Below are 24,816 nucleotides of genomic sequence, written 5' to 3'. Positions count from 1 at the left end.
TTTTGAGACAGAGTCTCACTCTGTTGCCCAGGCTGGAGTGTAGTGGTATGATCTTGGCTCACTGCATGTATTTATTAGTTTTGAGACAGAGTCTCACTCTGTTGCCCAGGCTGAAGTGTAGTGGTGTGATCTTGGCTCACTGCATGTATTTATTAATTTTGAGACAGAGCCTCACTCTGTTGCCCAGGCTGGAGTGTAGTGGTGTGATCTTGGTTCACTGCATGTATTTATTTATTCTGAGACAGAGTCTCATTCTGTTGCCCAGGCTGGAGTGTATTGGTGTGATCTTGGTTCACTGCGTGTATTTATTTATTTTGAGACAGAGTCTCATTCTGTTGCCCAGGCTGGAGTGTAGTGGTGTGATCTTGGCTCACTGTGTGTATTTATTTATTTTGAGACAGAGTCTCACTCTGTTGCCCAGGCTGGAGTGTAGTGGTGTGATCTTGGCTCACTGCATGTATTTATTTATTTTGAGAGAGTCTCACTCTGTTGCCCAGGCTGGAGTGTAGTGGTGTGATCTTGGCTCACTGTGTGTATTTATTTATTTTGAGACAGAGTCTCACTCTGTTGCCCAGGCTGCAGTGTAGTGGTGTGATCTTGGCTCACTGCAACCTCCGCCTCCCGGGCTCAAGTGATTCTTCTGCTTCAGCCTCCCAAGTAGCTGGGATTACAGGCGCATGTCACTATATCCGCTAATTTTTTTTTTTTTGGATTTTTAGCAGAGACAGGATTTCACCACGTTGGCTAGACTGGTCTTGAACTCCTGACCTCAAGTGATCCACCTGCCTCGGCCTCCCAAAGTGCTGGGATTACAGGTGCAAGATTTTATTTTTGAAGAGCACAGTCTCACAATGTTTCACATGTCGGTTAGCACTTAGCTGCAATATTAAAAGTTTCCCTTGATTATCTCTGATATTTATATTTGGAGTCAAGATATATTTGAATTTTTTGACAGAATTTTAGGAGACATAGGCTGTATATAAATCACTACATGTTGATGGCGAATGATCATTACAGGAAAATTATTTTTAACATAATAATGTGAGAGTTAGTTCAATGAGTACAATCTTTGGAAAAAGATTGGAGTCGACATTTTATTGTATAACAAACGTCAACATATATATTTTTTAAATTCTGTACATGGTAGCAAGAATATGCAGTTGGAAGGCATGTAGAAACAATGATTAGACTCAGAGACCTAAGAGTAAGACAGATGTTGAAGGATATCAACTTTGGTCTTTGCTCTGCAATCCACAGCATCTGACTAGAAGGTGATATTTTGAGCCTCAAATCTTTGTCAGGAAAATATGTGATGATAAAATACAGTATTGAGCTATCTCCCAATGATGATGTATGTGATTAAGTATTGTAACTATGTTGCAACTGTATCAACTTTCACACAAATAAACTGATGGTTAATGTTGATATACTGGGGTTTCAAAAGAGAGACAAAGAATTATTCGACAGTAGATTCAAGTCCAAATTTTATATATGGTAGTCTGTCAGAAAATTGATTTTTTTTTTTTTTTTTGTACAGCTGTACTAGAAGGCATTCACATCTAGCACAGACTGGGGAAGGAGGTTTCTCCCCAAAAGCTGCAATAAGCATTTATCTACTAAGAAGGGCTAGGTACACATAAGAAAGATAATCAATGTGACCGAGTGGTTCCAGTGAATTAAGAGAGAACCAAGCTCCTACTGTTTTTAATTCACCAGGGTGACTTTTATTTTTAAGGTTATGAAAATACCAGAAAAAAAGTCTCAAAGGATAATTAATTTCAACTTATGCTAACTAAAGGGAATATCTGCTGTGTATCATTTGAAGAGAGACTGTAGATTATTGAGTTAAATGCATTAGCAATAAGAAAAGAAAAAGAATAATTGCACACACAACAAGTATTCCTTTTACTTCCTGGCTGGAAGTGGCCTTATTGAATGTGGGCTACTTTACTTTAACCTTCTAAGTATGTATTGATTGATCGGATAGCCACTAAAAATAGAAATCAAATTATGTCAGGGCTGAAAGTGAAAGAACAAATCACTTATTTTTCAGATGAAGGAAGTGAAGCCCAGGAATGTCCCAAAACTGGAATACAGTGGAGTTTGGACTAGAAACCCCATCCTGTAGGCTCCAGGTACAAGTACGGCGTCTGAACAGAACACGTGTTACTCTCAAGTGAGGTAGTGGTAATTCAGGAAGTAAGCAAAGGGATCTTACCATTGCAAGCTCCTCAGAGTTTCATCTGATGTGCTGTGGCAATGAAGACATGGCCAACTGTTTCCATAATAACCACCATGACCAGCTGTGGAAGAGTCATGAATGGTGTATACAGTGTTTTCTTTTTTTTTTTTTTTTTTTTTTTGCAATAACAGAACAAAACCCAGCAGATACCACTCATGGAACTCAGCACTCTGAGATAAGCCAATCAGAGAGGATTAAATAGTATTTCCTACTTTGCTCACGTCAGCCATATGTGATAAAACATAATTTTATCTACTATGAGAAAATCTGCTTGAAAAAGAAATAGTTGGACAACAGACATTCATGCCTTTCTGATTTGGACTGGAGCTTTTGTTTACTTGCAGGTAATAATTTCTTAAGCATAAGTGTCCATAATTGGTTAATACATGTTCTCACTTACTACTGGGGCCTAAATATCGGATAAATATGGACATAAGGGAAGAACAGACTCTGGAGAATACTAGAGGCAGCAGAGAGACAAGGGCTGAAAAACCACCCATTGGCCCCTAACTCACTACCTGGGTGACAAGATGATTCGTATCCCAAACCTCTGAGTTAAGCAATACACCTGTGTAACAATAAATAATTGATTTACAAATATATGGAGTAGCTACCTCAGAAGTTGCAGCTGTTCCTTCTGTTTCTTTTGAAACTTAACATAATTATCTATTTACATATTACATTCAATTAATGAAGGTATTTTAATAAAATGTAAAGAAAGTTTGTTCTTAAATATAATATTGATAAAAATGCAAAAACTGACTTCATGATGTTCCTATATTACATTGTTTTTCATCCTTACCTCTGTGGCATGCCTAAAATTCAGTACTTACCAAATTATTGGGACTGATTTTAGTATGTCCAAAATAAGGCAACAATTTATAAACAGCTTAAAGACAAGCCCATCGTGTGTTTAAACTCATTTGCTACGACCCTCGTCCACCCTAAACAGGATGAGAAGGTATTTTACTCCAGCATTTGTATTTGTTTTAATACACCCCACGCCATGTCCAGCATGTGCTTGTTGGAAATGAGCTTCACTTTCGAAGCAAATGTGATATGGAAGGTATATGACGCATCACTTCCTCTCACCGATGTTTTTATTAAATATTCATTTAAGTAAGTGCCACTTTAGGGCAACTGTGCTTAAAGAAATACAGAGGGCCATTGCTGGTCAGCTATAAACATAAAGAAAATCCTTCAGAGCATCAACGGTGTTCTGAAGCAGTGGAATGAGGGCAGATGCTGTTGTCTTTCTCTCCTAATAGTGCAATTTGTCAGATGTCTCCCGTGTGTACTCGAACTGACCATATTAAGTGTTGGCAAAGTGCTCATTTTTATACAGCTTTTAGTATCAAGTTATATTGGTGTTTCTCTCAAGATGGAACACATTTATATCAATTGTTGGCCTTAAAATGTTCCTATGGTATTGATCATTTGTTTTGTACTTTTCCTTGTTAACTATTTTCTGTCCATATTAATTTATATTTAATTGAATACATATCTCCTTCAATAAAAGCCAAGTGAGAGCAAAACTCTTTCTGCAAAGATACGAGTGGAATTTAACATTCTACTCCCTGAAATAAGGCAAGAAGGGTTATATGCCCTTCTAACCTTGATTGAAAACGCAGCACCACTTACCCCAGGCCCATTGAACAGCTTTCCCCATGGCACAGGTTGAAAGGATTTCAGGCTGGTGGAGACTGTTTTGTGTGACGGGTGGGTGCATGTCCACGGACTCATGCACGTTGGGAAAGGTCTCCTCTCTTCTGGGCTTTCTTCACATTGGCATGAAAACTTAAATTCACAGAGCTCCCTTTGAGAGGGAGCACAGTGCACAGTGACCGGCTCCAGCCCGCCTTTGGGTGGATCTCAGTGAAATCACTCTCCTGAACACGCACCCACTCAACAGCTGCTGCGTTAACCCACGTACAGACCCAGCTGTCTCACTTGTTGATATAATTGTTAAGTGAGCGCCTCCTAAGAAGATCGTATTTGAAAACTAAGTCACTAACCAGGTTCACCTGCTAGAGATGAAGGCACTGCAATTGAAAGACATTCAGCATGCCGCAGCGCCTTTACTGAATAAATATAGGGCTGGTCTGATAGGACTAGACTAAGCACAGTGGAAGAAGAGCCATCATTAATACTCAATCAACTGATTCATTCACACAGTCAAAGAGTATCCAATACCCAAGACCTCACAAGCCATTCGTTGCTGAGGGTCCTGCACAGGGGTTGTATTTACAAGGGTTCCCTGTTGATGTGTGCTTGGTCATAATTGGTGTGAGAGATACCCATTCACTTTTACAGCCAGATGCAGCATACCCGACTTTGAGAAGTATGTATCTCAATCATGGCCACTTGAGTTCTAGGTAGCCTATTCCAAAGGTCTCAGTCACGTGGCCCTGGAAGAAACATCTAATTTTAATGTCATAATTTGGGATTTATTTTTATATTATAACTTGGGATCTCACAGATAGAGACCCTACCTTTTAAGATATCATTGCAAAGGGGGAACAGGCAGGTGGAGGTACAGCAGCTTTTTCAACTCAAGGATCCCTCTAATTTGAGTCAGGACACGCTAAACTTGGAATCTTAAGCCAGAAGGAAAAAGCCAGATCACACTGACTGTCTTAACATTATTGAGCCCTCCATGTTTAGTTTGGGTGGAGGGTATGTTTAAGTCAATGAATTGGACCCTACTTATTTTAAAGATTTCAATAAACCCAGCATCTCTGATTTCACTAACTGCCCCTCACCTTCAGAAAGGTAACAGATTTACTATATTGCCAAGTAAATAACTAAATTATGTTTTTCAAGTGGCTTCATTGGGAACTCACACCATTTAAAACACTCAAAAGTAGCCTCAAATGCTTTTTTGAACAAAACTAAGCAGTTAGAAAAATATATGGGCCAGACACAGTGGCTCACGCCTGTAATCCCAGCACTTTGGGAGGCCAAGGGGAGTGGATCACTTGAGGTCAGTAGTTCAAGACCAGCCTGGCCAACATGGTGAAACCTCATCTCTACCAAAAATACAAAAATGAGCTGGGCATGGTGGCAGGTGCCTGTAATCCCAGCTACTTGGGAGGCTGAGGCAGGAGAATTGCTTGAACCTGGGAGGTGGAGGTTGCAGTGAGCCAAGATCGTGCCACTCCAACCAGGGTGACAGAGCTATTGGGAGCAGTCAGCACCAAGACATCAGGATCTTTAGAAAAACTAACTCTGGAGAAAGTAGTAGCAAACTTTAAAAATCTACTTTGAAGAGCGAAATTTTCTATTCTTTCCTCTCATTATTCTTTTCATAGTCACTTCAAATTTCCAGGCCTTCCTGGTGTTAAATGATGTTAAAACATGTCTTTTCTCCCTGACTCTACCGAGTCTTTAATTGTACTCAAGCTAAATTTCATGTACAAGTTCAAATGATGAACTTGGAGGACACATCTCATAGAACTGAGAGTCTGATTTTTTTTAGTTGCTGTAATAAAATAGCCTCTCACATTTATTTAAGCTTAGTAAAAGCCATGCATGGTTCTATGCCTTTTACATGTGTTTCTTCATGTAATCCTTATGATATTGAGCACAGTTGACATTCCCTTTGTAAAGACAAGGAAACCAAGTGTCAGGAAGTTTAATATTTTCCAAGGCCACACACTGTGAGGAGGAGAGGAGACAGAACTCGGGCTTACTTAGCTCTATAGCAGACACCGTCAAAGGTACCTTTAGAACCCCTGAGTGTGTGAAAACCAAGGGAAATTATTTCTATCAAAGATACTCACTGTCTACCTAAAGAAGGAGCTAGTTTTCACTTTTTTGAAATCATTTTGTTCTGCAATTTATTTAAATCATTAAGAAATCTAAAAACGCAATTGCCTAATTGTGCTAATATGAGCAGTCCTCACAAAATATGTTGGTGTGGTGAAAATGTGTGTAGTTATTCAAAATTAAATATTCTGTAGTGACAAATACACAGATCAAATCATACTGATATAAAACGTATTAACTAGTTAATATAACACAATGTTATCACAACCATGTGTTTTTCACCTCAAATAAATTACCATCATTTCATATTTAACAAAGCAATAAAACCCTGTAGCACACACCCACTGAGGGTTCTGTGGCACCAGAGACGGCTCTCAGCCATCTCCGGAGCTTCGAGGTTGGAAACTGTGCTTCTCCAGCTGCCTGGGTAATCTTAGGTTGAAGTCCAGAACTTTCCTAGCATGCTGCTCTTCCCAGAGTGTAGCCACAAGGGCTGTGTGCCTATTAGATCGGGAGAGAATCAGTGCTTCAGTTGCACTTAAGAGCCCCAGCAAAGCAGCAATGGAGGTGGGGTGAGATGGAGAGACAGGTCTGATCTGGTGTGTGTGGGAAGGAAGGAGTTTGTCAGGCAAGGAGGCTTTCAAGAGGCCTGTGGGCCTCCTGGGAGCAACACTGTAAAATGAAAAAAGAATTCCTTAGACTGAGCTCTGCCTTTTGGGTGAGATACTGAACTCCTCTGGACAAGCATAAATGAGAGACTTGAATTTATGAACTGGAAGATCACTTTGAATTCAAAAATCTTATCCAGCCAGGCGTGGTGGCTCATGCCTGTACTCCTAGCACTTTGGGAGGCTGAGGTGGGTGGATCACTTAAGATCAGGAGTTCAAGGCCAACATGGGCAATAGGACAAGACCCTGTCTCTGCAAAAAACACTACACAAAATGAGCTGGATATGGTGGCATGGGCCTGTAGTCCCAGCTACTTGGGGGGCTGACACGGGAGGCTCGCTTGATCCCAGGAGGTCGAGGCTGCAGTGAGCCAAGATCGCACCACTGCACTCCAGCCTGAGTGACAAAGTGAGACTCTTTCTCACAAAAAAAAAAAAAAAAAAAAAAAAAAAAAAAAAAATCTTATTATCTATCTCTACTTTGCCCAACAACGTGGAGTAGTAAGAGCAACTTATCCTTTTCAATTTTAAAAAATTTAACAGTTATTATTTTACTTAGAGAAAGTTGACATAGTAATTTGAAGAAACCAAACAAGATTTAAGGATGACACCAAGATGCGTGCATCTTTTCAGATATTTCCCATGTGTATAGAAATAGTTTGCCTTTTCTGTACCTGAAGATGGGATCAAAATATAGATATTATTTGAAATGTTCAACTCAATACTTTACCATGGAAACACATTCATGGGAGCAGTACAGCGTGTCATACAACAATCTATTTGGCCAGTTTGGGATGGTAAACATTTAAGCTCTGTCCAACTTTTCAGTATGAGAGAGGGGGCTATAGTGAATAAGCCCCTATTGCAGCAGGATGTATTAACTCTCTAGATCGAAACATCCGATAGTTTAGCATTTGACTGATAAGGCTGAATTATCCCCTCCCCTCATTTTTCTAGATATCCAACAAGAGTATAAGGGAGTGTCTTCTCTGTGCACAACCAAAACTTGATATCATCAGTTAGAGTTTCACAATGCACTGAGGAAAAATGACAATGTTTAATGCACTGGTTTCAATCAATTATACACTTCGGGATCTTTTCCTACATTTATTATTTATGTTTGTTCTTCCTATAAAATACCTATTTATACTTAACGGTTCCTAAGTTCTTTGCTGACTGATTGTGAGATGACCTTTTTATATTATTTTTCTAGAACAGTGTGGCGAACAGACTCTTAGGGAGCCCACACGGCACTCCCACCTGCTGATGTCCATGCCCTAGGGATCCTTTTCTCCTTGAGAGTGGGCGGGACCCGTGGCTTGCTTTCAACCAGCGCAGTAAACTGACAGCGATAGGCTACACGTGATTATGTGTACAGATTATGTGATTGGTTACATATGAAATTGTAGCACCCAACTATGGAGTCTCCCTCTCACCTCCTCTCTCCCCCAACCCCACTCCTAACCTGGCTTGAGCAATGCTAGGAAGTCTCAGGTGACAACTGTGTGTGGCCCCCAGGAACTGAGGGTAAACTCTGGCCGAAAGCCAGCCAAAAACTTAATGCCTCATTCCTACAACTGCAAGGGACTGAATTCTGCCAACTGTCCAACTATCTTAGAAACGGATTCTACCCCAGCTGAGCCTCACGCGGCAATGAAGTCCCAGCCAACACTTGATTGCAGCTTTGTGAGACCTTAAGCAGAGATCCAGCCAAGCTGCCAAGACCTGCACAGACCCCTGACCCACAGAAACTGTAAGATAATGCATGTGTGTTGTTCGAAGCTGTTAAGTCTGCGAGAATAATGTTACAGCACAGTAGTTAGCTAATACAAAAAGTATTCAAATGGAAGATTGCTCCCCCAATCTGTCCTTCTATGTAGCTCTATTTTCTAGCTCTTGAGTTGTTCTTGATGGCATCTGGTCCTGCGGAGAGGATAAACCTGGGTAACAGAGAATGTTGTAAAATTATCTTGCTACAAATACTGTTGGCTTTCTGTCTGTCTCCCTCATTTGGAGACAAAGAATGAGTATTGTCACTAAAGGCATTAAAAAGTGGCTCAAATCTCTTATTCTGATTTTAAAGCTACAATAAATGAGCTTTATTAAGTTCATTTTAATAAAGATCTTTAACTTAGGTACTTTTTACCACATCTTTAACTTAGATACTTTTTTCTTCCTCATAGTTTCTATTCTTAAAATATAAACGGTAAGAAGAAATGATAGTCCCTTCAACTTGTCATATAACACTTCTTGTATTTGTATATGAACTCTTTTTAAAAGACCTATTATCGTCCATCCATCATAAAAACTGAAAGAAAAACACATTTTCTAGGAGATATAAATCATACCCCAAAGTTCGACTTGGTTATACTTTTTATACTTTCAGTTCGGTAGAAGCCTCATCTTTTCAACACCCTGACAACATGCCCCTTCCATGTATCTTGTTGCCAGCAAAGAATGCTGGAAAGGTAATTTTGTAATTGCAGTTGTAAAAGAAAGAGACTGATTAGCTCCTCTTTGTTCCATAATCCTCTAATGTAATTCTTTAAAATTAAAAAGAGGAGAGATAAAATAGTCATGAAGATCAAAATGACAATTGAAGGCTGGTGTATCTGCTGAACAAGCTCTAATATTATTAAATTATTGTCACTGGAAGAAAAAAATGCAAACATCTCAGATAACTTACTTGGTATACAAAGAAAAACAGTCAAGAAAAAGAAACACAATTGAATCAAATAAGCATGGCAAAATAATATCTTGAATATGAGGTTTCAAAGCTAATTATTTTGACAAGTTCTAGTCTCAGTATGTGAGTAAATAAGCAGGCACAGTGACTGGAAGAAATCTTTACCAATACCTTCCCTAGGTCAACTCTTCAATGAGTGTTTTCACAAAATGTGGATGATACATTAATTTGAAGTCACTAAAAATAATGGCTGTAATCAAGTATTTTACATAGACTGAGAACATATGTTTGTTTATTAAAGAAACAGTGAATGTGTAAGAAACCAGAATGACGCTTGGATACTTGCAAGAGTGCCCTTCAATTCCCCAGGACTTTAAGATTTATGAGGTCAAAACAATGTAAACAAATGAGTGAAAAATCAGCAAACAAGAATAACATTTTTTGTTTTTTTTGAGATAGAGTTTCACTGGTGTCACCCAGGCTGGAGGGCAGTGTCGCAATCTCAACTCGCTGCAACCTCCGCCTGTAGGGTTCAAGCGATTCTCCTGCCTCAGCCTCCCATGTAGCTGGAATTATGGGTGCCTGCCACCATACTCAGCTTATTTTTTTTTTTTTTTGTATTTTTGGTAGAGATGGGGAATAACAACATTTTTTTAAAGGACCCTAAACCTATAGTTTCCTACATGATGACCAATAATTTTTAAACATAGTAACTGACAAAAGAATTAGATCAAGGAGAGATTGGGTGATCAACATATGATAGAGAGAACTAGAAGCGGACTCAAAGATGGGTGGGCTTGAGATGTATGGAAACAAAGCTCAAAGGTGCGGTCGATGAGGTGGAATGGAAATCTCCTCAATGGTGAGAAAACTGAAGGTATAGTTAGGGTGTACCTGGCCTGGCTGAATTGGAAGTCACAAGGACACATTTGAAAAGACTGATTATGGAGGACTTTGAAAGTCAGTTTAGGAGAGAGATGCTGTACCCAACAGAGAAAAGCACGTACAGTACTTAAGAAAACAAGATCCATGGCCAGTAAATCACAAACTGCTTTTCTTTCCACACTCAGTGTCCTGTTGGTACTACATACTGGAGGTCATTAGAAAATCTCCGGAACAGCAAGAATAACCACCACAGGACTTGCAGGGAAAACTGTTTACAAATGTCTAATGTTCTAGCTTCCAATAAGTAGATGATGTTCAAGCAAAGGTGTGATCCCTTGGCTGCATGAGAGTAGAAAGGAGCAAGGCCTAACATAAGTTGCACATAAATCTGCATATTTCAGGGACTAGTCCCATGAGAGTAGTGTACCCTTCACATCCAACCTTCAGCTTTAAAGAGCAATGAATCAACGTCTGAGAAAGGTGACCCTGAGCATCAGTATTTTTAGGATCATTCCCATGCTTGACATTTCGACTGGCCCTCACTGAGCTATCAAAAAATACAAAGTTTTCTGGGCTGTTCTCTGGCTGCTTCTTCTCAACATCCTCATCTTCAGTTCATGATGTTGTTCCTCTTCCCTTCCTCCTCCATTCTTTTGAGATAGATTAGGGTGGTCATAGCCTTTTGTAAAGGGGAATGAACTTGCCAGACAGATAGAGAGAACAAACCACTTGACTGGGTACAAACCATATCCACTTCTATGTGGGTGGAAGATCCTGCAGCAAGGAGGACGAACAGCAGAAGGGAAAACCCCCAGATTCTCGCCAGCACAGAAACCCATGCTTAGTGTCCTTGGGCTGACCTGTTCTCACTGGAATAGTAAAAAACACACCCCTGGGTGGAGATCTAAGAGGCTAGTGATCCATGTGATGTATGTGCTAGCATGCAGAGCAGTGGCACATGTGTACCCGGAAGACCACTGGTCACACGGTTCACTGCAATGCCCATCTCCGCCTTCTTATGAGTAATTGTATAAACTGCCCATAAAGGGAGTTTCCCCAGCATGAAACAGGGCTGTCTAATTCTCAAGCAGTCCATCATGACCCAGCTTTCAGCACATACTTTTGTTTTGCAATGAACTTCTTTCATGCAGTGGAGTCAAGAACCTGAGCAGGCTCCACCGACAACACTTTGAGGTTCTATAAACTTTCAACTTCCAAGGGAATTTCCAGTAGGTACCTGACATTAACGTCTCTATCAACAGCCTAATATTTGAATAAATACAAATTACATGACTTTAGTGTTCTTCTGAAGTCAAAACGGAAACTCCTAGAAAGCACTCAGAGATTCAACTTCTTTGTTAAAAATGTGATGTAGCCATGGAATACTGTGCAGCCATAAAAAAGAACAAGATCATGTCCTTTGCAGGCACATGGATGGAGCTCGAGGCCATTATCCTTATCAGACTAATCCAGGAACAGAAAACCAAATACCACGTTTTCTCACTTATAAGCGGGAGCTAAATGATGAGAACACATGGACACATAGAGGGGAACAACACACACTGGAGACTGTCAGATGGTGGAGGGTGGGAGGAGGGAGAGGATTAGGAAAAGTAACTAATGGATACTAGGCTTACTACCTTGGTAACGATATCATTGGTACAATAACCCCTTATGTAACAAAACTTCATATCCTTTACATCTACCCTGGAACTTAAAATAAAAGTTTTCCAAAAAATACGATGTAGGTGAATAGGAAGGGCTCATGTACTACAGTTATACTGAATTGAGTGATTCTGTTTGGCACATGCCATAATTCTTTAAGTGAGCAAAATTATTACTATAATCCTTTTTAAGAGACAAGTCTTCCCAATTCTCTTCCTATCCCCAGTCATCGTTGTTAAGGATCATATCAGACTAAAAATGTGTATATCTTCCCTGAACGACAGTAGTTCTACCCAGATCACATTAATCAATAAAACTAATTCCACCTAACAGTAACAAGATGACTGCTCTCACCTGAATTTCCCCTGATACTATTTATATTTTTTAAAGTATTGAGCATGCTATTTAAAATCTGTATTGCTTCCATGTAAAATGGAGCACGGATGTTGAACAAGTGAAATGTAACCTCATGAATATAGCTGAAACCGTAAGACAACAACAAAATACCCTCACAGATGGATTGGTCTGACATTGTCCACAGTAGTTCTATTTTATCAAGAAAGGGGGAAGAGACACAACAAGAAATGCAAGCCATTTGGAGTGCGCAGAAATTGTCTGATGAATTCAGTTAATTTCTCGTAAAAACGTGACCCTTCTTAGTTTGCCAAGGTCTCTCTTCTTTTTGTGAAGTGCCGATCATACTCTGCAATGCTCAGCTATCCCAGCTGTATTATACATCAAAGTACACTACTTTCCTACCAAATAAAAGGGAGAGTTTGAAATGTGGTGACCAAAATTGTTGATGGACTTTGAACATTCGTAAGGCCCATCCTTTGAGATAAAAGTGAAGATCTCTAAGTTCAGTGGAATCCACCATTTTCACAGGAAGTGAAAATGTACTCAGAGCGCCGCCAGGCAAGATTTTAGGAACCACAGTTATGTAACTCATTACCAAAGAGGTGTAATTTTACAGAAAGGGGAATGATGAGAGTCCCCCACATCCTTTACAGGAATATCAACTTCAGGTAGAAGAAAATTACTCATTGGTTAGAGATCAATGAAAATACTTTCCGTTAAAAAAGAAGAGGAGAAAAAAGTGGCTCTAAAGAGAGGCATAGGCGTTCTTCAGGCATCTTGAAAATGACTGCCTGCAATTTATCATTAATTTCAAAGGTTTTTCATTCATTAGAGATCACTCTCCAAATAATTCAAATTTTAATCTAACATTTAGCCCTTTCTTCTATAACACTAATGATATCAGAGTATACTAAACAGTAAAAGAAAAAAATAATCCACTCGAACAGCATTTTTATATGAAAGAGCATAATGATCCCTGAAGTCTCCCCATAATATAAACATTACGGAGAAGGAGCTTGAACCTCTGCTTTGTGGTAAAACTATTTTTTTACAAAAAGCAGATTAAACAGCATTGAATGATGAATACTGATAACAGAGGGACTGATAAGGAAGAAATTCTTCTGAATTAATTGCACAATTTCATAGTGTGGTATACTCTTCATGAAATCAGTGTCAGCTAATTTGTCGGTGAAGGATTAGTGAAAACATTATTAGATTTTGATCACTTTTATTGAAAGGAAGGTAGAGAGATGACAGATCGATAGACTCTACCTATCTATATTTAAAATATATAATATATAATGTTTATATACAGATAAATGCATATAGTATACATCATGTATTACACATATACAAATATATCCATTGCATTTTTACCATCTCAAAGTTAGAAGCCATATTTTACTACCTACTAACCAATGTGGCATTCCCTAAGTGAGATTATATGTATTCTCTGTATCAGAATTACCTGGGATGGGCGTGGGTAGTAAATAAATAGGTTTCTACCTCCATCCAAAATTCACTTATTGAGAATCATTTGGAAAAGAAGCCATGGAATCTGCATTGAATCAAGATTGAAACAAGTAATTCTTATGCACACAAAGTTTACATAGAGTATTCAAAAACTGTGTGTCATGCCCACCCTAACTTTGACAGCTATAACGGTAACGGTGACAGGCATGTTCAGTACAGAAAGCAGAGGGTTGCTGCAACACTTTAGGAAAATGTTCAGTGCCTTGCAAAGTTGCTTTAATTCCATCAGGGTTCACGGTTTATAATTATCTGAATAATTCAGACAAAAAGTCGTAGTTATCATATCCACATCATATTAGTTTTTCTTGGATTTTATTGAGGTTGACGCTCTCCAAAATATATTCAGCCAAAAAGTAAAAAATGAAAAGGACTGGAATCTGGCCGATATTTTATATAATTTAAAATACTGAGTGTCAACTTGATTGGATGGAAGGTTGTAAAGTATGTAAAGTTCCTGGGTGTGTCTGTGAGGATGTCGCCAAAAGAGATGAACATTTGAGTCAGTGGACTGGGAGAGGCTGACCCTCCCTCAGCGTGGGTGGGCACCAGCTAATCAACTGTCAGCGTGGCTAGAATAAAGCAGACTTGCTGAGTCTTCCTGTCTTCATCTTTCTCCTGGGCTGGATGTTTCTTGCCGTCGAACATCAGACTCTAAGTTCTTTATCTACTGGACTCTTGGACTTACACCAGTGGTTTTCTGGGGGCTCTTGGGCTTTTGGCCACAGGCTGAAGGCTGCACTGTTGGCTTCCTTGCTCCACATCTTTGCTGACAGCCTATTGTGGGATTCACCTTGTGATCCTGTGAGTTAGTACTACTTAATAAACTCCCCTTTATATATACATTTATCCTATTTGTTCTGTCCCTCTAGAGAATCCTGACTAATACAGTGAAAAAAACTGGGAAGTGAGGCCAACAATCTGACTCCTTCACATTTATGCTTTTCTTGATCGCATGTCTAGTACAATGGTAGCGTTCAAAACATAGTATTATATGCATTACTCTCCATTTTACAAAGGTTGAGGCAAAATTACATTAAAATGATGAGCATCAAGTATCAAATTATGAGCATTAAGATAGAAGTATCAAAGGATTCAAGTATATTTGGGTGGAATGAAAATACTGAAATATCCCTTTCCCTTTTATAACTTTTACCAAGCTAAAACTAGTTCAGGACTCCAACCAATAAATTGAAAAATGTATCAGTAAAATAAAATATGTAAGTTATTTTTAACAAAAAAAAAATATGCCTGTATGATGTTTTTTCTTTTCATTCCCCAAACAAATTTCAGATGGGGATAAACGTTGCCACCATAGGTCAAAGTGACACTGACTCTAACTGAAGTTAATTTGTTGAAACGTTATTTCTCGGTGGAATGTTTATAACACATTTAGAGTTGGTGGACGAGACAGGGTGCCTAATGGATGATGAAATCTCTCATCTCCACAGAACAAAGATATTTGAGGATAAATAAAGATTCTGCAACTTCCCTAAAGCACTGGTGGCATTTTCCTCTCCCAGAAAGTACTGGTTGATACAAATGGTTTAAAGAAAATTGCAGCTGAGCTCAGAAAAGAGAAGTGTTTCACACTCTGCATCCAAAGAGGTTGATCTGCTGGAGGGAAAAAACAAGGTGTGCATTATTTCCATAAAGCTCCCTATAGTCAATTCCAACCGGCTCAATTATACAATGTCCTTCTATTCTTTTTCCTGTAAAGGGAATTTTAATTCCATTACTTACCAACCTCAGTATCAAGGACTAAAGTCCATCCAAAATACAGACATACTGGTTAATCAAAGGTCACTCAAGGTCATTTTAGAGTCCTTAGGGAAAAGACTTCCTTCCTTCCTCGCATTTAGGCATAAATACCTAAGTGCAATTATTTGATTTTTATACTGATCAGCTCTTCTGGAATGGACAACAAGTGTGCTAAGCACAATGATCATGTAATTGAAGGTCAGTGTAAAAGGGTTGAGTACCTTGAGGATGAATTCATTTCAGTAGAGCTGAAACATCTATTTCTTCGGCTCAGGTTGCATATCCACGCTAGTACTACAGTAACAAAAAAATAATAATAATAATTCTGCCCCTGGTTGCTATGGTGGCTGTGCCACAGTGTCAACTTGGTTGGACTTGACGTTTATCACTGCTGGTCTCTCAGTCCAAGTTCCTACTTTCCTATCCTAGGAGACAACAGGCTTGTAATATTCCTATACAACCCAAAGATACGAATACTGTAGACTGTGGAAGATCTCTGCCTTCACTCAAATATCTTCCTCTGATTTATTAGTTGATCATATAAAACTTAAATTAAAAAAAAACATACTTGACATTCATTATATACAACTATGCATGCAACTTCTTAGTTATCTTACAGAGGGAAGTAAGCTCAACCAGAAGACATACAAAAGGCCAAAGGGAAAATGTAGCTTAAATTGCATGTATGCAAGTTGTAATGGCTTATTTTCACTATGAGCTCAGCAGAAAAATTACCAGAGGCACATTCAAAATTCAGCGGAATAGAGAGTATTTAATATGCCATTTGCATTTTGACAGCTTAGAAATGTCTGCACGGGGTTTGCTGTATCGTCTGCTTATAAGCACGAACCGGCCACCGAGCCTTTGTTTATCTATTTCTTAAAGGAAGCAGAACCATTTTCTTGACATTTTCAAAGCTGTGTTGGTGTTTGCTTGACACAATAAACTGGAGAGTAAGGAAGCATTGCCCCCAGGAGGAGCTGCTTTTGCCTGTAGGAGCTTCAGCACTGTGGCTGTGGCAGTCTTCTTATCAAGCATGATTGGCCAGCTGAAAGCCAATATAAAAATAGCCATTCCCTCTCCTCCCTAGGCTTCTGCCAGTGAGATGCTTGAGACTTGGGGGAATTCTACCACCCTGCCCTGCCCACCATTTGCTTCCCTGGACTTGTTTGATGAGACCTCATTGCCCTGCTATTCAAGTTTACAAAACCTGTCACTTCCAAAGAAAGACTCCCTTTTGCTTACCTTTTCAAGGACTTAAAACCCCAAACAACATGAGTGCTCTAGAAGCACTGAATAGCTGTCTGCTGAACAGTTCTGATTTGAAGCCATAGTAATTAATAATAATATCCTGATAATGCAACAGGAAAAAGACATGATCTGCTCAGGAATTACAGAGATATTAACTTCATTTTAAGTTGATAAGTTGTTGCCCAGGCTGGAGAGCAATGGCACCATCTCAGCCCACTGCAACCTCCACCTTCCAGGTTCAAATGATTCTCCTGCCTCAATCTCCTCAATAGCTGGGATTACAGGTATGCGCCACTACGCTCAGCTAATTTCGAACTTTTTGAAGAGACGGGGTTTCACTATGTTGGTCAAGCTGGTCTCGAACTCCTCACCTCTGGTGATCCACCCACCTCGGCCTCCCCAAGTGCTGAGATTACAGGCCTGAGCCACAGCATCCGGCCCATTTTTTTATTGCTGGATGGGGATTAGGGGTTTTCTGTGAAAGTATCTTCTTCACAGGAGTGTCCTGGCTTCATCAGGAGGAAGTGTATGGGGTGCGGCTCTGCCATAAAGGAATTTGACCAGCAAATTAAAGGTCTTAGCATCCTTCTTGGTGACATGAGTCTTTAATAAGGTAACTCATCTAAAACCATGCAGGTATGGGAGGGTGCACCCCTCTCGCGGTGGAGTTCCAGGGTTCCTCTGGAAACTCAGCAGTGCGTGCTCACATCTCTGCTGGGCGGGTCAGGGAATGTTTGAATTACTTACTTTCACGAATGTTCCACCTTTCTCTTTCGGGCTTCTGAAAATGAGGCTGCTCTGGGCTACTAGTGTTGTGTGTGCTCTAATTGCATGCAAATACCTGCATTCTCGTGGCTGCACATATGCAAGAAACAACTGAGAAGCAAACTTTGTCCAAACAGCCACTAGATCAGCCCCAGGTAAAGGGGTAGATCCGAGCCAGCGCACACAGAATTAATATTCCTGTTTACTAGATGAACATGCTTACAGCTTACTCCTTGTCCCCTGGTCCCTGAAAACAGGCATTTAAAGAGAAACGCACACTTGGGACTCAACCTTTACGATGCCATTAATAATCAAGAAGAAAAAGGAAATCACCAGTGAATTTTCGATACCCCCAATGCTTTATTGAGTACAGCACCATCAGCTGAAGCTGATACTCCGGTACCCACAGTAACGGGTTTCAGTGACCTCAACTGCGACCGCCTCCAGCCTCACGACTCCGCAAACAGGTCACGAATTATGCCCCACGCATCAAAAACTCTGCGCCTGCCTTCGCCACAGCGGGTGCCGCCACCTGGGCGCGCGCAGCGCAGCTGCCCACGGCAGTGGCCGGGCGTCCTCCCGCCAGAGCGCTCCTCCTCGGGAAAGCCCTGCTGCGCGCAAGCGCCTCCGGTCGGCCCTGGAGCGCGTTGCCGAGCCCCGGGGCCCGGCGCCGACGCCCCCGGGGGGAGGACCGACCTTGGTAACCCGGGCTTTGCTAGGCAAGGGGAACGCGACCCCGCCCCAATAGCCAGAGCGCACAAACGGCGACTCCGGCGCTGGCGTCACCGGCCCCCTTCCTGCCTGCAGCCCCTTCCCAGGCCGCTACAGGAGCTCGCACTTGACCCCGCAAGCGCGGAGGAGACACGGCCCTTGGTCCCTGTGGGGTTAATGAAGGAGCTCCACGAACCCACCGCCGGGTGGGCCGGACAATAGCGCAGTGAGAGCTGCGTCCAAGCGTCCTGGACCCCCATCGCGCGCACGCACTTGGCGCACAGCACCGCTCCAGCACCACAGGGGCCTGGGACCCTGGGCTCCACTTCTCGGCTTCCGCAGCCAGGTTCTGGGGCCTGCAGCGCCCAAGAGGAGCTCTCTTCCACGGGACTGCCCCGCAGGGCCCGAGGCACCCAGGACTTTGCACCCCCTGCCCTGTTCACCCCAGAAGCAGCCAGAGCAGCCCCCGCCCACTACCCGCCCCTCCACACCCTCCCTCTCGCCTCCGCCTCAGCCTCATCCTAGCGCTGCAGCCCACCCGCGTGGGGGCGGAATCCGCCCGGCACACACGTGTGCGGATTATTAAGCAGCCGAGCTAGGGCCGCCGCCGTCTCCACGCAGCAACCTCTGTTAATTGCGGGGGAAGGGAGCCCGGAGCGCGCGGAACTCGGGAGAACCGAGAGTGAGCTCAGAGGCTGAGTTGCCTGCTTGAAAAGGAGGAAGCCCCGGGCCCAGATAGTCTTGGAGTGCAGGGGAAAGGGCGGGAAGTTTTGCGGAGTTGCATGGCAGGTGTTTCCTCTCTACGCAGGGGCTTGACTGGAAAAAGCCAGGTCCTGTCCCTTGGGCTCCTGCCTTCTCCCCGCTGCGACACACACGCCCCTGCACTCCTCACAGGGCACAACCCTCTTCGCCCTAGACTTTAGCTGCCTCGCCTTCCAATTCCCAGCCAGTCCAGTGCTGACCAGAGGCCGCTGCCAGCCGGGCCCTGCTCAGCCGGCGGTGCCTCCGCAGCCGGTAATGTCAGCGGCAGTGGCCAAGGCATCCGGACCGAGCCGGGCGGGTGGGCAGAGGGTCGGCGTCTGCAGGAAGCTCCCCAATCCCAAGCGACCACGAGCTTGGGTGACTCAGACGCACTGTTTGCGCTCCCCGGGATCTCGGGGCGCATTCCCGCAGACACCCCCTTGTGAGGGTGGATGAGGGTGAGGAGGAGCTGGTGCTGAGCGGTCAGCTCTCACCGAGCCCTGGACGCCCCGTGGAGACGAGCGCAGGGAGGGGAAGCCCAGCCGGCACGTCTCTCCCCCGCTCTCCAGGCAGATCTGGAGTTTCCTAATGAACCAGATACAGTCCTCCTTCGCCCTGCCAATCACTCTTCCATCTGGACCACTGGAGGAAAAGGAAATGGGTGGAAAAGAAGATGGAAGAATCTAGAGAGGAAGGGGAAATTTTATGTAGGGAAAAAAGCAAGTGACCATTAAAAAAAAATCGTAAGATTGGACTCCATCCTTTAAAAATGAAACGAAAGAAAACCCACATAGATACAGATATTCCCGGGAATATCTGTCGAAGTGCTGACTATAGAGAAAGCATCTAAGGAGGATAAAAATGAGGACAGGGGCAGGTATTTCCAATGTGAAAATCAATCAATATTCTTTCTCTCTCTCTGTTTCTGTCTCTCTCCCTCTCTCTCGCCCTCTCTCAAAAGGTAGCTTATTTTCTTTCCCGGAGAATAGACAAGTGCACAAGCTATTGCCAGCCTTGAGGTCGCAGCCTGTAGGCTACTTAGGATAAAACATTCCCCAACTCATTCAGGGAGAAAACCAAGTTCACAGAACCCCAAGCCCCAGAAACCATCCAGAGAAACTCCTTCCCCTGACCAGGGTAGAAAGAGGATCCCCCTGCGCCCACAGTGAATGTATCTGACTTGGAAGCCGGTCCAGAACTCCTAGCCTGTTTCACACACCTTGCCAACACCTTACAACTTGCAAGGAGCGAAGTCCGGGGGAGAGGAAAGCGGGGGCCACCTTCCAGAGGCAGCTACTCCTCGCTGGCTGAGGACGTTGGAGAGGGAAGGAGGAGAGGAGGAATGGGGTGTATGGGTGCGAGGAGGCCGGGCCAGCGGAGAGCTTTGCCTGTTGGTACCAAAACCCCCGTGGAGAGCCCGAACTTTCCAGGCCGGCTTCACCCGGGCCGCTTTTCCAGGCGCGTCAGGTCCGGGAAGAAAGTCCTGGGAACTGCCCCTTAGCCACCCCGACCCGTGGAGTCCACGTCTCGGAGGAGGCAACACCGCCCCGCCGGAGCACAGTTCCAGCCCAACTCGTCTCGGGTTCCTTTCTCCCTGACACCCTGTACCGCCGAGAAAAAGAGATACCTCCTTTGAGCCCAGGAGAGGGGGAAGGAATGGCGGGGTGGGGCGGGGGCCCAGGAGGGCTGGGAGAGCGCGATGGAAGCTCCCTCCCCGGCATCGCGTTCCCCGAGCGTCGGCGATGGAGCAGCGCCGGGCAGAGGCGGCCACTCCGTACCCTGCGGTCCTCAAAACGCACACTCGCGTCCGCACACGGGGCCTCGGAGGACTCGACCGCCTCCCCGGCCAGGAGCAAGCCCGTCTTACCCTTCGCTGCAGTGAGGAGCCTCGCGCACAGCACCAGCAGCCCGAGAAGCAGGAGCAGCGACTGGAATCTCCTCCACGCAGTCATGTCTGCAGATACTCCACACGCACGCGACACCGATGGTTCCTCCGAGGAAGGCAGGGCTATGAGCGGAGCCAAATAATCACCCGAGGGCAAGGCAAGCCGGAGAGAGAGCCCGGTCCCGAGACCCGCCGCGCATCCGACGCCTCCTGCAGGTCTAGGCGCCCGGCTCGCTTCCCTCTCATAGCATCGGGTCCCGAGCCACTGCAGGGCTGAGCTGCTCCGAGCGCGGAGACCCGGGCTGGCGGGGCCGGGGCCGGGGCCGGGGACGAGCGCCGGCCGAGCCGGGCAGGAAGGCACCAAGGCGGCGAGGCTGCGGGAGGGGGCGAGGCGGGGAGAGGAGCGCGCGCAGCCAGGAGAGACCTGGAGAGGAGGCAGCTGGAGAGAGAGCCAGCGAGTGGGAGATGCGGGGAGGGGGACGCGGGGGGAGGAGAGAGCCAGTCTAGAGAGAAAAGGCGGAGAGCGCAGAAGACGGGCTGCTAGTGGCACAAGGAGCCGCTGCCGTGGAGGCTGGACTCAACCATCCCTACCCACCGAGAGGGGACCGAGGCTAGGCACGGCGCAGTCCCAGACAGACAGAGCCCAGCCTCGGGGCTTCGGGCTGCCAGCACCGTGCTGCGCTTCATTCGGCCTCAGCGCAGCAGCGCGCAGGCTGGAGAAGGAAGACTTGTTGGGCGCTCGGGTGGGGGAAGCCCACGCCGCACACCAGGGAGGAGCAATGCAATCCGGCAACTCCAGCAAACTGAAGGGTTTCTGCAGGGGCAGAGGCCGGCCTCCATTCTTTGATCTCCCTTCCTTGCTGACCAGAGAGCAGCCCCCTGCCTAACTTAGATCAGAAATGCAGGTGGAAAGGGCACAAGCTTCAACTCCAAGGGAGGAATACACACACACACACACACACGCACACACACACACATATATGTATGTATATATTCCTATTCCTATGTATATATATAAGATGGACTATTTGCAAGGAGTTACACAGATTTACAAATTTCCTGACTTCGGATTGTGTTAGCCTTAGCCATGCCCAAACTTCAGCTTCAGATAAAATGTGACATGAGGAAGGCTCTAGAATTAATATTATGGTCTGGTTATGAGAGCCGGCATGTTGGCACAGCTTCTGATGAAACTATATATAAAATTCTGTGGGTTGGGAAGGGGCCTTAAAAGAGAAAAGACAGGTTCTCCCTGATTCTGCAAAAGGAGGAAGCCCGCCGAGAGAACAGTGCTCTAGAATAGCAGTACTTGATACAGTAAACTGGATTTCACCCAGCTCCTCAAATAGAGGAGGCATTCCTGCAGTTCCTGGGGAACTTGTAAGGCGAGACATTTTAGGAGACGGTGGTCAGTTAATAGAAACACCATCAGTGAGTGCTGGTTTCCATAGAAGGGCATTTAAAGGATTCAACATCCTTGACCAAAAAGGTTTAGCACTTTTAGAGGACAGAACATGGAAATCCCATGCCCTAGTAAGAGAGAATTAGCCTCCAGGTCTGGAACCATTAGAGTATAGCAACCAACTGCTTGTGGTATCCCCACAGCACCAGATGCCTGTGGTGGGAGGGAGAGCCCACCGCCTCATTCCACCTGCACTTCCTCTCAGTCTTTGAGATTAAATGGGTTGACAGTCTGATAATGTTTCATATGCCTCCTTTAATTTTCTTAGATTGCCCCTGCCCCTGGGATCTAGGCTACTCCAGAAAGGCATAGTGGATCCAGGAGGGACTGAAACCTTGGCAGGGAAACACCAAAGCCTGACTTTCTTAGTCTCCCTGCAGTCTAAGGTGCAGGTGGCCACAACTGGGGCCACCTCCACAACCCTTTTCTCCTCGCAGTGATATGAGCCTTAAATATGGGGTGGGGGGAATGCAGGCTCTTGGAGTTTCAGTCCTGAACATGACTTGAATTTTCCTCAGTGCAGTAGTCCCATCTTGCCTCGTTTATCCCTGGAGGGACACTCAGAAGACAGAATGCTTCAGCCACACAGCGATTCCCTTAGAACCCCTGAGTTCTATTCTTTAGGCTGAACTGGGCCTGTGGAGCAGAGCGCCGCCCCCTCTGGGATTTTAAATCAGACCCCAGATAGTATCTGTGAGTCAGCAAGTGAACAAAAACGCTTTCCAAGACCCATTAAGTGCTCCAATAGTTCATTTGAAGCACCTCATCAGGAAAAACGGATCTCTTTTCAGGAGCTGAAGAGCTGACTTCTCCTTGAGAAACGGTGCCCTGTCTCTATGCTGCCATTCCTAATGACTCGTGTCACCAAGAAGGATTTCTGCCATTAAAAAACGTTTCCAACATCTAACCATCCTAGGCTAGGGCTCATGGACGATTTTCACTTGATTAGGATCCCAATCAGGAATAGTGAGTGTCACCCGAGAGATGGTCGTCTTTCCACATCATTGTGACAGGCTCCAGGCTGAACCTCCCTTTTCCTGTGTTCTGTTGAAAAACGTCCATTGCCACCTCCTTTCCTCAGAGATCAAAGAATCTATTTGATACAAAGCCTTGAGAAATAATGGTCCAGATAACCAATAACCACCCTTTTTTTTTTTTTTTTTTTTTTTTTTTGCTGTTATTTATATGGGATATTTTCTTTGACTCGAACATACATATTAGAGTTACAATGATTTGTACCAAATTGTTTCTTGATCATAAATATGAGAAGAGTAGGAAACGGCTGTCAAATAAAATAAGCTGGTTTTGTGATATGGTTGTATTTGTGTGTTAATACAGTGAATTTTTCCCCCAAGATCTCAAGGTTGGGTTAATTTGGAAGGAAAACATGGGGCACTGCTGCCATCTAGCGTCCAACATTTCTTGTTTGGCGTTTGCAGGGAGATCAGTGGACCCTGTGTTTTACTTCTCTTACCTCCTCTGTGGTTGGTTCCCTGCCTGCGTTTTGAATCTCCTCCAGAACACTCTTGCGCCCTCCTTGCAGTGAGGCTGCAGCTTGAGCCTATTATCAGGCTACTGCAAGCCCCCTCGACACACACATACACACTCTGATTTTTAAATGATTGTGAAAGCCTTAATCTATATCAGAAGTCCAGTACGTGTTACTTAGAGCAGTATTAACCAAATGGGGTTAGAGTGAGTGAGGGACCCAGGATGTCACACCAGGAAGTTCTGTGGCCACTTCTCTGCCAGGGTCCGTGCTGTCTGGAACATCACACTTCCGTACTTGTATACTGTCCATTCTCCATCCTGGGCATCGACTCTCCACAGTCTCAGGACCTGGCTAAGCAACACTAAAAATACCTTTGGCACTCAGGACCAACCAGAGAGTTGAGCAGCGCGATGATTAAAGGAAAACAGGTGCTGATGTCCTGGAAGGGATAATGACATCCCTAAATTCAGGTAGCAACTAGCTTAAGACAAGGTTGGAGAAATGACAACATAAACATCTGAGAAGTGCAGTCGCTGAAGCAGGAGAGTATATTTTAAATGGAATTGTCTGAGGAGGGGACAGAAAATATGAACATGATACTTGAGATAAAATTAGAAAATTTTAAAACATGCACAAATGAGAATGCTAATTAGCTAGAAAAGCTGTACATGTGCGAAAATCTTAGAAAATATGGTGTGTTGTCATGATGGCTAAATGTGACATTATTTGGTTTGTTTAATGTCACATATGAAAAAAACCTGATGGCAACCAAAGAACTGGGGGAAAGTATTTCCTTGACAGAGGGGTCAGTATTAGAGCCATGCGATTCATGTCTCCAGCAGTGCAGTGTCTACCGTGGGTGAGCAGAAGTGTGAGAGAGCTTAAGGAATAAAAGCAGAAGTCAAAGCAGTCACATTTTGTTTACAAAGGCATTTTATACGTAACTT

At 43.9% G+C, this 24,816-nt stretch overlaps 1 protein-coding gene across 1 annotated transcript in view; it reads right to left on the bottom strand.

Moving 5' to 3' along the window:
* CSMD1 (CUB and Sushi multiple domains 1) overlaps positions 1 to 20,982 on the bottom strand; it is a 2,063,566-nt gene extending 2,042,584 nt beyond the window's left edge. The window contains exon 1 of the mRNA XM_026453909.1: positions 20,898 to 20,982. Within this exon, the coding sequence (XP_026309694.1) occupies positions 20,898 to 20,982 (85 nt within the window). The remainder of the gene's footprint in view (positions 1 to 20,897) is intronic.
* Positions 20,983 to 24,816: the final 3,834 nt, after the last annotated feature.

This window comes from Piliocolobus tephrosceles, chromosome 7, assembly GCF_002776525.5.
Source record: "Piliocolobus tephrosceles isolate RC106 chromosome 7, ASM277652v3, whole genome shotgun sequence".
Taxonomy (NCBI): domain Eukaryota; kingdom Metazoa; phylum Chordata; class Mammalia; order Primates; family Cercopithecidae; genus Piliocolobus; species Piliocolobus tephrosceles.
Note: the sequence above shows the minus strand (reverse complement) of the source record. Positions and strands in the feature narration are given on the sequence as shown.